Here is a 12863-nt window from a genome sequence, read left to right as displayed (position 1 = left end):
AATTGGGTTCATGAAGTTGCACCATGGAGCAATGTATCCCACATGGTTCTGTGCATTGTTGCAAAAAAGGCATAAATGCATTAACTGCAATAAGGTGAATTTGTAAGCATGTCCATTCCAGGCAGGAACAAACCAGTGTGCTATTATGGCATTCCGTTCTGTTTTCCCTTTTTCCTCCCTCCTTCCCTTTCCTCTTCCTCCTTATTTTGCATCTCATCTTATATACTTTCTAATGCTACTTACCTTTTTGCTGGACTATTTTGATATAATGAGGTTTGCTTTGATCAGTTGTCCCTCTAGAACAGGATAATGTGATGTACAGCAGTGCCGGGGGGAGGACAAGGGGGAATAGGAAGCTGCTGGAAAACAATTGGAGATGAAGGAAACAATGGAAGTTAAGTATCGGAGGAGAAATTCCACCAGGAGTCCATGTTTAATGCTGAACTTAGGAATGGCCATTTAATACTGAGCAGAGATATCAAGCAATTCCCATAGGGAGATCCTGTTTTCACTAGCATGTCTGTGTGTTTTCATACAATAAGAATCAGAGCCATAGCGCCTGACTTGCTATTTAATTTAAACCTTCAGCCCGTGCAGTTCACTTCCCTGCCCCTCTTACCTCTCCTTACCATGCTCATTCTCTCTTGCATTATCAGCCTTGGAGCTCCCCAGCTTGGTGACTGGTTGCTATGGACACTAAGAAGTTTTCCTTAGAGACCAGAAGCCCATCATAATTGATGGATAAATCATTCAACATAGATCTTTTTGGTATGTTTATTTGTTTAAGTGGAAATTAATTCCTTGACACTAACACCCCTCATCTGTTGTTGCCTACAGTTTGGACGCAAAGGGGTTTTTCTCCGAACATCTGGTGATTCTTTCTTCTCAGTTTGGAAAGCAGACAGTGGAAGAATTGTTCCACTGCACTCTCATCATTCTGAAATCCTATACGGCATTATTATTAGTAGGAGTAATAGTAGTAGTACCCAAAGTTGCCCAGTGAGCTTCCATGGCTGAGGGTAGCCTTAAACCTCGGTCTCCAAGTTCAAGTTCAACATCTTCACCTCTATACTGCACTGGCTGTCTAAATATAACAGTAGGGTAGTGGTTAACGCACTGGACTAGAAGTAGGGAAACCCAAATTCTAGTCTTGCCTTAGGCATGGAAGCCAACTGGGGCACTCAATCCCTCTCTCTCAGCCCTAGAAAGAAGGCAATGGCCAACCACTCTGAAAATGTTGCAAAAAAACCTCCAGGGACTTGTCCATATAGTTGCCAGGAGTCAGAACTGATTTGAAGGCACTACACACACCCTCTCACACATACACACTTTATTATAGCATGCCTGGAACTGAATCTTTTGTTTATCTATGAAGTGCCATCAAGAACTCAAATTGCATAGAGATCTGAAGACTTATGTAGGCAACATGCTAAATCCCTGTCCCAAGGAACTTACAGATTAATTTTAATTGTGTGGAGCAGGATTAGGAACACTAGAACCCTCCAAATGTTACACTTATAAGCCCCAAACAGCATGGCCAGTGGTTGGGAATTCTGGGAGTTGTAATCGAAGACATCTGGAAACAAGGGTAACAAGGGATGGATGTGAACATACAAATGTACATATTTAAGCTTTGATTCCTTGAAAGCAAGGAAAAATGTTCACGTAAACTGTGGGCTTTGGAAAGAAAGGGGTGGCTTCATGCACGTCTTTTCAGAGGGAATTCTGGGCCTAAGGGAAAACAAGAGATTTGACAGCGAGTCATTTAAAGGAGCAGGAGACCATTGCTTACCTGCAGTTTGAGGATCTGGAAGAATGGAGGGAATAGGAAGGAACATACTGGGAGATCAGGGAACAGAAGGATAAGGCTGGCAAAGCAAGGAGTCTGGGGTGGAGGCTGAAAGGAAGGAAAATTAAAACCACGGTGATTTCAGGCAAAGCACAGAGTCTGCCTTAGGAACGCCGTACATGTTTTCCCAAGGAAATGCTTTTGGTATGTGTATCTTGCATTATTCGGCAATCACACTGCAGTATTTTGTCACTGGAAATACATACTTAATTTCCCAAGGAAGCATTTTTGTCGCAGTTGCTGGTACTGTGTGTGCTATGCAGTCCTGGGCACCTATTGGTTAATGCCCGTGATATGATTGGAGATGCACAGCAGAAAAGCCAGCCCCCTCCACCACTGAATCGTGAATTGTCTTTTTTTCTTAATAGGCTTTTGAAGGCTAAGCACTTCCCCTCTCTAGTCGAGGAGCACAGATCTCACCGAGCAATATATGAGCTTATCTCATTTCCTGGATCACTTACAGACTTTTATAAGATCCAAACAGTATCATCTTCCATTTATAATCCTCCAATATTTTCCATCACGTTTTCTCCCTTGTTTCCCTTTACCACACATTAGAAATTAACTTTTAAGAAGGAAAAGATGAACTAACTGCACAAAAACCATTGATTGAAGTGCTAGGACCACTAGACTGCAAGTACATAGTGCGGGTCTTTGCAAGAGAGTTTCTAAAGCTTTCAACAGGCTGTCTGTCCTCAGCAAAACCGTTCCTCTGATAACAAGGGTTTCTCTCTCTCCTCTTCTCTAATATGATGACATTATCATTGGTGCTGTACTCTCTAACAAGAGCATGGTTTGGGAAGAATTTTTGGTCATTTTGAGAGGCCTCCAGTAGTCTGCAGCACAGATTTGTTTGTTTGTTTATCATATTTATATAGCCTTCCATCTCACACAGTGACTCTGGGCAGTGTACGACAATTAAAAAGAATATATACATACAAACAATTACAAATAAAAAACTATAAAACTGTAAAAGTGTAAAACTGTAAAATTACTTTGCTGAGCAAACTTTAGGAGAAAAGAAACAGATATAGAAAAGCTTCCCTTTGCAAAAGTACTCAGAGGAATGACAGCCTTATCTCTCAGCCAATTCTCCTGGGAACTTCTACAACCAACAGCTTACTTTGAGAGGCCTCTCTCTCTCTCTGACACACACACACACACACACACAGAGAGAGAGAGAGATTTATCTGAAGAATTCTCAGGTCTAGTTGAACTAACCTTAACAAATCTGTTCCTAACTTGTAGCGTGTGAATCCCATGAGAACTCAAGATAAAATAACTTCTTGACCCTCTGCTTTTATTTTTCCAAGCAAGAGCAATATATGTCAAATGGTGGCCCTTAAAATAGCTCTCATCAAGTGTTCTTCACATCCTCAGTTTGTGAACAATGGTTGAGGAATGTTTGTTCTTTGTGAAATGGCTTGAGACTTTGAGCTAAACAACAGTTTATTTACAATAGCCAAAATATACAAACTGCTTTCAGTGTTTGTCTGCTTTTCCTTCCTCAGCTAACTTCTGCCTCCGTTCTTGCTGAGCTCTTCCTTGACATAAAGGATTGGCCGGCTCCTCCTTCTCCTGGGTCACTTCCCCATTGGTGACTTGTAGCATCTGCTAGCATCATCCAACCATCACTGTGCCAAAATAGTGGCAATGAGGACAGGCTTTCTGTCCTTTCAGCGATGACTGGGTGATGCTGCGATGCTGCTGCAAGTCTCTAGGGGAATGGCCTTGGATAGACAGATCAGTTTCACAACAGGCAACATCTGGAGGAAGACATGATTAAGGGTATAATTACATCTGCATATATTTGTGTATCTAGGTAAAGAGCAAATTGTTATATATATGTATGTATGTATGTATGTATGTATGTATGTATGTATGTATATATAGTGTATAGCAAATTAGTTAACCCCCCCCAAAAATGTCAACTGGTTTTGGATACCCCACCTTCTGCCATACTAATAATCTGTATCTTTCATTTTCGCCAGCAGTTCCTTTTCAACAAAACCCATACAACTCTGGGGGTCGTCCCACCATAATTCAATGCTATCGCTGTGGAGATACTTGTAAAGGCGAGGTGGTGCGTGTCCAGAGCAATCACTTCCACATCAGATGTTTCACATGCCAGGGTAAGTGCTCAATATGGTTCCAAGCTGAGACAGGATTCAATGGGGCTTTAAACAAGAGTGAACCTATTTAAAGTATATGATGCCAGTAGATCCATTTACTGAGCAAAGAGAAAAGGGCAGAGATAATGGTGCCTTTAACTGAGGCATCTCTGTCATCTGCCCTAATCCTGAAAACTTGGTGTTATGGCTAAAAAGAAGGACACTGAAACCTCAATTTAGTGTCCCTAAGCAGTTGCAGAATGCCAATAAACAAGTTCTTTTGGCTAAAATATAAGTCAGTAGGTGGAGTGGAAAGGAGGAGCCTGGGTATAGTTGGGATTAGGTAAAGTGAGAAGGTTCTTGCTTAAACAGGGAGATTGGAGATAAGCGTATCAGAGCCAGTTTGGCCCAGTGGTTAAGGCACCAGGCTGGAAAGCAGGAGACTGGGAGTTCTAGTCCCGCCTTAGGCACGAAAGCCAGCTGGGTGACTTTGGGCCAGTCAGTCTCGCTCAACCCAACTCACCTCATAGGGTTGTTGTGGGGAAAACAGGAGGAGGAAGGAGTATTAGGTATATTCGCCGCCTTGAGTTATATATAAAAATAAGAAAGACGGGATAATACAGACACACACATAGATACAATACCTGGTCTATTACTCATCATTTCACCCCTAAAGCCTGTAGAATGGTACTTCCATGACCTTATCTAGGGATCTTTACTAGAAGTCTAAGGAACTTCACCAATGTGTAATTCCAAAAATACTTTGAAGGAAGCCATGCCTATTAATCTAATAAAAAAACTTGCTAAGAATGATCTCTCTTTCAAGAGTCTGATATTCTATCTTACAACAACCAAGAGCATTCCTGGAACCCCTGCAGTCCCTGCTTCTTGATCTGGCCTACCTCAAAGGGGTGATATCAGTCTTGAAATCCTATCTAAGTTTCTCTTTGTCCCATCTTATACTAAACAAATCGAGGTGGGGTTACTTTGGGCTTCTTTATATGCACTTCTCTCTTTCTCAGAACTGTTTAATCTTTTGCACAAGTCCCCCATTAACAGCTTGTTCATTCTTTCCCTTATGCTCAAGGTCAATTCTACATTCTCTCTCTCTCTCTCTTTCTCTCTCTCTCTCTCTCTCTCTCAATTTGTGTCCCTATAGAAGTTGCTGAAATGCAACTCCCAGCATCTCCAGACAATATGACCAGTTGGGAGAGATGCTGGGAACTGCAGTTCCCAAATATCTGTAGGACCACAGGAGGTTCCCCACTGCTTATTCCCTAACAGGCAGAGAGATCATTTTAGATGAGTGTATATGCGTATGTGTGTGCTGGTGCAGGCCACTGTGTAGTTTGATGACAGACACAAGTGCTAGCTAATGTGAGAAAAATTCACTACTTTGTTAAAGTGACAGAAGTGGTGAATTGGGAGTAGGATGAATCTCTTGTAATTCATGTTGTACATTTTATAGATCTGGTTACTACCCCTTAGAAGAACAGCTGTTTCAAATAAATGCAATAAGGAGCCCACTCACATCTGTTCTGGGCCATTCATTTTTCAGCTTCTTTGCTTTACTCCTCCCCATTCACCCTTCCATCAGTAGGGCAGGGACATAATTTAATAATTCACAACATTCTGTTTTCAGAAGAAGGCAATGTCATCTCAAAATAGGCTTAGGAGCACATGTGGCATTTGAAAAGTAACCCAAATATCGGGAAACAGGATGATGGGAAAGAACTTCAAAGTTGGCCAAGACTTTTGTATGCAGTGGGTGAAAACTTTGTCACATGTGGCTCCTGTCAGTCAGTGGTCAAGGAGGGGCATTATGTGTCATGGCCAAAAAATGAGGACATACATTAATACATGAAAGGTTATGTGAAAAGCAAGCATAGAAGCACCATGGTACTGGTTCTTAAAAGACAGAATGGGCATATACAGTAACATTAATTCACTTAAATAAGCAAGGTTGTATCTCTTTGGTCCTGCAGGCTGTTTTGGTATTTACTCTGAAAAGGAACAAGATGTGCTTTGTTATTGAGCAAATATACAGAAAAAGAAAGGCCTCATAGGAATGCAAAACAATATTTTGTTCTTTTTTTATTTGGTATTTTTTACATTGCATAAAATAACAAATACATTTTGGAACAAAACTTCCACAGGGATAGTCTGAAAATGAATTCAACATATTGTACCATTACATAAAACACAAGCAATAGCTATTTAAAATACCAGCCAAATGCTATTTAAAAGGAATATTAACCAAACATATATGATTTGAAGTGCAATTTTCATATACAAGCTACACAGCACACTTTAGAAGTGTTTCATAGGAATGTAATTGTTTTTGTATGGGGTTTTATGAAATTATATAATATATGCAATTCACTTTAGGTAGCCCAAGGAATTCAGTCCAAAATTTACTAGCCAACTTTGTAATTAAATTAAAAACAAAACAAAGGCAAAAAAAAGAAAAGTATTTTTGGGAGATCTTGTCTCTTGTCTTTATCATCTTATATGGAGCCTCCATAATTATTCTTGAAGTTTCCTCATGTTCAAATCTTTAGGATAGAAAGGAGGTTGTTAGCTCATAGACCTCTTCTGTCTGACTCTACCTCAAGTTGGTACTACCCAAGGAAGTTCAGTTTAAGGTGGTTAGCAAGTTATTCTAGGCCGTAGCAGAACTCGCATCAACTGCCTGGCCACCTACGAAGTCTCCATTCAGAAATCCCAGGACGTCTTGCTCTGCAAATACCAGGACACCTGCTTTTCCTCCATTATGCCATAACTCTTCCTCTTGCTCTTTGCTGGTAAATGCATGAGAGAAGGAGCAACAGCCACGTTGACATACTAAGATTGTTTGACCTGCTCTGTACGTGAGCATATTTTTCTGACCTTTGCCTCCTCCTCCTCCTGGAATCTTAAGAGCCTTAATCTGAGGCCTTTATGTAATAGCAAAGTCATTGGAGTATCCCCACCCCCGCCATATCCCCAAAAATGGGATCATTCTATTGATTATATGTAGCACTGTCTATGTATTGCCCAATTTGACATCAGTGATCCAGAGTAGCCACTGCAACTGAAATCTAATTGTATATTAGTTTTGCAAACCACCAAAGAAGAGTAGACGCAAGTTGTTTTAATTGTGATGAGAAAGGTTGCAAGCTGATCTAAACAAGATTCTAGATTGGGGTTGCAAAACATGTTTGAAATGCAACAGAAGAACCTGCCCAGATCAGAAAATTAAGGAAGTGGGAATGAATTCAGTGCACCTGAACTTTTACACGCCAAGCCCATGAAGAAAGTATCTCCAAAGAACATTTGCTCATATGCCAGACCATTTTTACCCCTTTTTTAAAAATAGCCTTCTACAACAGATACAAAATGTATTACTAGCATTTTGCTAGATGGTGTACTCAACTGGGGAAGTGAGTGTGATCTCATTCAGAGGGTCCTCCACCCAATATCCAGTAAACAAACCATAGTGAATGAAGAGATCAACAGTGGTTTAAAACACCTAGAGGAACCCAGGTTTGAATTTCTCCTATGTTGTGTGCACATTCAGAATATTTTATCACTGATCTTAATCATTACTACATCTGAGGATAGGGAGAATGCAGAAGGTACTCAATGAAAGACGTCCTCCTTATTACAGGGATATAGAATTATTATCACTGTTGTGGCATGATGGGGGCATAGTTCTGCAAATAGCTAATGCATTTTGACTAATCCCCCCCAAAATCAGTCATCTGGAGGTGTGAGTTGTGAATCACTAGGACTTTCTTTCAGAAAATCCATTATTTGCAATCATTTTTTAAATAATAGGTTATAACCCAGACAATCTAAGTAGTAAAATTTTCCTTCAACATTAAAGACCGCCCCACGCACACACACTTAAACTTTTCTCTAACCTGCTTATGGGGCAGCATTATCATCCCACTTATCAGCCTCCAGGGAGAAAGATGAACAGCAGACAAAAAAAAGAATCAGCAGGACTTGTTGCAGCCGCATAGGTTCCTACTCCATAATTCAGGCCAAGGGCAATATCTGGATTGATTAACTGGGTTGCAACCTGGGAAGCCTATACAAAACAACTTATCTTAGAGTACCAGTATAGTCCGTGTATAGAAAAAAAAAAAACTAGCAGATCTGGATGTTCTCATGTTCTTAGACTCTGCTGGCCATGCTGGCTTTCAGAACACAGGAAAAGCGTGTGTCTCCAGCCTCCTGGAGTTCGGTGTTGATTATTCTGTTAGACAAAGACTTCAGCCTGTCTCCAGCTTCAAAAGGGACTCAGAACCACCAGGAGAGAACTTGGCAGCCCTCTTTATTTGCTTCCAAACTAAAAGGAAATCCTTGTTCCCTAATGGGAAATAAAGAGAAGGATGCTTGGTGGAATGATGAAGTGAATGAGAAAAAAAAAGATGCACATATGAAGATTGCTGAAAAAAGTGAAAGTAGGAGAAAGATGTTATATAATAAGATGGAGAGAAAATATAGTTGCAAAAATGTTGTGTGTCAAAGAGTGGAACTGAAAAAGTGCTATAAATATTAGTGCCCAAGGGGAAAAAAAACGATGAAAAGGAAGACCTAAATGCTGTGAAAATATTGAAAAATGATAATTCTGCAGGTGTAGCTGGGGCTCCCTGTGACATTAGAATTGCAAGCTGGGAACTTGAGCACCTGGATTGCTGCAATGGCCAGAACTTCTAAGATCGGTTGTACATCCATTTTTTCAGCACCGCCATAACTTTGAACGGTTGCTGAACAAATGGACATAAGCTGAGGACTACCTGTATGGATGTGGTCTCATTGTGGGGTGGCTGCACACAACTTGTTTAATGTGTGTGTGTGAAGACTGTATTTGTGCCTGACAATAGAAGGAATGCCATTATTGTTCTCTTAAACAAAGACAGCAGTAACAAAAGTGAATGCAAACCTACAGGGAACTTAGTTTGTTTAGTATACCTGGAAGTTGTTTAACAGAATTCTAATCAAAAGGGAACAAAAGGAAACAGGAGTAAAGTTTTGGACGTGCTGTATGGGGTTATGCCAGATAGCAGGTGTCCAGACTAGTTTTTTGCTCCTTAGCAAAAGGAGAAGTGCATGAATGTAGGAAAGTTTATTGTACATTTATTGATTTGGAGGACATGTCTGATAATGTGAAAGGAATGAAATGTGAAAAATGAAAATATCTGCATGTGAGAGTGCACTTCTGGCTTCTTTGTCATATGGTTGTCATTGTTAGGTATGTCAGGAGAAACATAAAAGTAAGTTGAATGCAGTGGGAATGGATAACTTAAGAAATGTGTGGTGAAACAAGAAGAGTTGGCTCAAGGATGAATATGGATTGTATACCAAAGAAGTATACTGCGGTGTTTTGGTCAATGAGGATCAGATTGCAAAACATATATAAGAGATGAATGAATGATTTGAGAGGAATGGGAAGACTGAGAAAGTTGTAGTTGGATGGAGCTGATGAGATTCTTGAAAGGAGAGAGGTGAGAAATATAAAGAGCCAAAGGCAAAGTAAGAAGCAGTGTGTAGATGTGGAGTATAAATGAATTAACTGTATTTTTTAAATTAAATTTAGCATTTGTTACATTCTTGCTATTTCTTTATCTTGGTCCTGTTCACCTTTTTAACCTTCCCAACAAACCATGCTTGAAAGACAAATGTAGTCTTCCCCCCACCATTCAGAATTGTTCAGTAACTTACCCCAGTTGGGGTCTTCCAGATGTAATGGGAGTAAAATTCCCAAATGTATGCTAGCTGGGAATTGGATGTACTGAAGAGCATAGGAAGACAGTGGTAAGTTGAGGAAGGCTTGCCTGTGTGACTGAAGAATTGCAAAGCTCTTCAAAAACTACTGTTCAGACCACCACCCCTCTTTCAGTGGGTCATGGCATGTGAGTCTAGTAAATGAGCCGTTTCTTCACTGCATTGCCAGTTTGTTTCTCTCCCTTTCTTCACTGGGGAATTTTAGGCCAAGTTGGCTCAGAAGACAAGAACTATTTCTCATTCCTTCTCCTGGCAGCAATTGCCATTAAGGATCCAATACACCAGTGGCATCCTGGGAAGTAGGAAGGATGGCATTGGCCCAACTGAACTGCTGGCCCGAGCAGGGGTCAGGCTTTCCTCTGCCAGCCTACTTAGCCTCCCAACCTGTCTGGTTGTAGTCAATCAAGAGGGCACAGCTTGTTGCCGTCATGCACCAAGGCTCACAGACAATTCTCCAAAGCAGCAGCCAAGCTTTCTCTCAGCAGAAATCTCCCTCCACAACATCTCCCCCACCCTCAGCCTGCCTTATTTCTACTGTACTGTGCCAGCAATGCAGCAGTGGCATCTTAGAGGACTGCAAGAAGTGCCCTACCCTCCTAGAGTACAGGGTAGGGGTGGGGAGATACTGCTTATTAAAGGGCAGGGATAGGTGGCCGAAGAAAGTTTATCCTCGCTATTCAAGAAAATGTTTCACTCAGGTGGCTTGGAGTCTGTCATGACAGAGAAACTCAAAACTGGTTCAGGCACCAGTACGGTATCTAGTGGTGACCTGTGCACCAGAGCACACTGATGCAACTCTAACACATCAGATGGGCCTTTCACACAGAGAGTTCATCGATACAGCCTGATCGCACTGCCCAATGCCAAATCATCCAAAGTGGGCAGTGAAGCTACCAAATCAGCCTTGTACTTCCATAATTATTCTGGGTGGCCTCCTGCCCAACTTGTTTTCTAAAGATTGTTTTGCACAGAGCTTTTCTCCTACACATAAGCGCTCATTAGACACACCCTTACCTTGGGAAAGTATTGCATAATGTGATCCTGCACACATACACACTGTGACTGTTGACAACCACAGTAAATATGCATGTTAAAAAGTTAATAAACAAAAAATAAGCAGAAAATGTCATTCAGATAGCAACGATGAAACTGATAGACCAGGAAGAAGAAACTGGCTGGAGCAGAAACACTTTCAAGCTTGATCAAAATATTGTCAGGGAGAAGCCAAGAGATTTCCTGCAGCAGGGCATGCCAAAGCCCAGCCATAGAACGACCCTCTTAGATACCAGCACCAGTCAAGCCTTAGTGATGGGATAAAAATGGGATATCAGTGATGGAATAAAAAACAGGTGGCCTCTTTAGGTAATCCCACAGAGTGAATGGGGTGAGATGATAGGAGGTAACTCTCTAGACATATTTGAGCCATTTCAATTGGCAAGATGAATGACCAATTACTTTGAATTGAGGTTAAAAATGAACTGGAAGCCAGTGGTCTTGGATATAAGAATGAAGTCATCTTTTGACTGGCTGGTGGGAATTCCTAAACTTGGCTGGTACTCCTGTGTTAGGTCTTCCTAGAAGCTATGTGGAACAACACACAACTCCTGTGTTTATTATAGGAAAAAGCAATGGGGCTGTTGCCAATAAAATTACTGTATAAAATATGGAGCCATCCACCATAGCTATGAAGTGTGGACAGGGTTTAACTCCTAAATGTCTTCCCTTTGACTGAGAAACATGGCTTTTAGCATTATGTCAACACAGACACCCCAACTCCATGATGGCACCTCAAGCAATGTCTGTTTTTTAAAGAGAAAGGTGCCTGTTTAGAGAGATGAAAGGACTGACGTTTGTATCTCTGCATGTACTTTCCCCTTTGTAGTGTGTGGCTGTGACCTAGCTCAGTCTGGCTTCTTCTTTAAAAATGGGGAATACATCTGCACCCATGACTACCAGCAGCTCTATGGCACCCGCTGTGACAGCTGCCAAGACTTCATCACTGGAGAGGTTATCTCAGCCTTGGGCCGGACTTACCATCCCAAGTGCTTTGTGTGCAGCATGTGCAGGTGAGTCAACTACCTAACAACAATGTGTGAACCCCTCAGTAGCTGGTGATGGTGAGCAGACTCCCACTTGGGGAAAGGTCCAGTACTAGTGTAAACCATGGATTGTATTTTATCTTTATTGTAATCAATATATATATATAGTATATATAGCCTCTGCATTTTATCAGGCATTGGGGAGTGGTGCGGTTGTCAAATTTGATTTCTGCAGTTTGGGACAAGCATAATCTAGACTGGAATATCCTACTGGCTGATGCCAAGGATTGATCCTAATCCAGCAGCTGCAGGAGAGGCATGACCTCAGCCCTCAGAACGTGCTGCTCAGTTGGCAAATCTTCTCTGGAAAGTGTTTGCTCCCTAAATGCATTTTCTCTCTAGCCTTATGTGCTCCTCTGGAATTCAACCCCAACAGTTTTTGTTTCCTTTTCTTCTTTCTCTTCCTTGTTCTCCAAATAATCATTTATTCTGCACATAAATATCTCACCTTTTAAGCATTTGCTCAAAGAATTGATGTTACCTAGCATGGTAATGAAAGATCTAGAAGAAGAAAAGCAAGCTCAAAAATTCAATCCTGAGCTGCATACATTCTCCATTATTGCAAGAAGCACTTGCTTCTGAACGTCTGCGCTCTTCTGAATCTTGATATCAGGCTCTTTTGATTAAAAGGGAGATGGTCCCAGTCCCTATCTCGAAAAACCACTTTCCAAAACATGTGACACTATCCAAAGCAGCTTCTTCACATGATATTTCCTCAATGTGTTAGACGTAAACTGCCATAATCCTTCACCAGCAATGATACCAGAGAAGGCTCAGCTGAAGGATAAAGCAGCACATGGAAGAAATCCTGGGCAGGGACCTCTATACGGCATTACAGATTTTTGAGAAGGGGAATTAATGGCCAGGAAATTCCATTTAGTGCTATTGTTTTCCCAATTTTGATCCTGCGTCAGCAACCAAGACTCAAAGATAACATTTGAATGTTGTTTTAAATCAGTTTGATACTTAAATATGCAAATAAAAATGCAACTGATAATTAAAAAGCAAAACAAAATAAATCACAATGGT

General features: G+C 41.0%; 1 protein-coding gene across 12 annotated transcripts in view; it reads left to right on the top strand.

Moving 5' to 3' along the window:
- ABLIM3 (actin binding LIM protein family member 3) overlaps nt 1–12863 on the top strand; it is a 153683-nt gene that overhangs the window by 71455 nt on the left and 69365 nt on the right. For 9 of the 12 annotated variants that reach the window (XR_015794731.1, XR_015794730.1, XR_015794726.1 and 6 more), the window contains 3 exons: nt 657–768; nt 3841–3981; nt 11618–11801. Coding sequence is in view for 2 of the 12 variants with exons in the window: in XM_088133657.1 (XP_087989783.1) it covers nt 738–768; nt 3841–3981; nt 11618–11801 (356 nt within the window). In the remaining 10 variants the exon portion in view is untranslated. The remainder of the gene's footprint in view (nt 1–656; nt 769–3840; nt 3982–11617; nt 11802–12863) is intronic. The other 3 variants (XR_015794727.1, XR_015794729.1, XR_015794728.1) reach the window with 3 other exon arrangements.

This window comes from Python bivittatus, unplaced genomic scaffold (genome assembly GCF_059951505.1).
Source record: "Python bivittatus isolate LINGU-HERP-01145 unplaced genomic scaffold, Pbiv_v1 ctg000080_np1212, whole genome shotgun sequence".
In the NCBI taxonomy this organism is placed as follows: domain Eukaryota; kingdom Metazoa; phylum Chordata; class Lepidosauria; order Squamata; family Pythonidae; genus Python; species Python bivittatus.
This window is presented reverse-complemented; position numbering and strand designations above follow the sequence as displayed.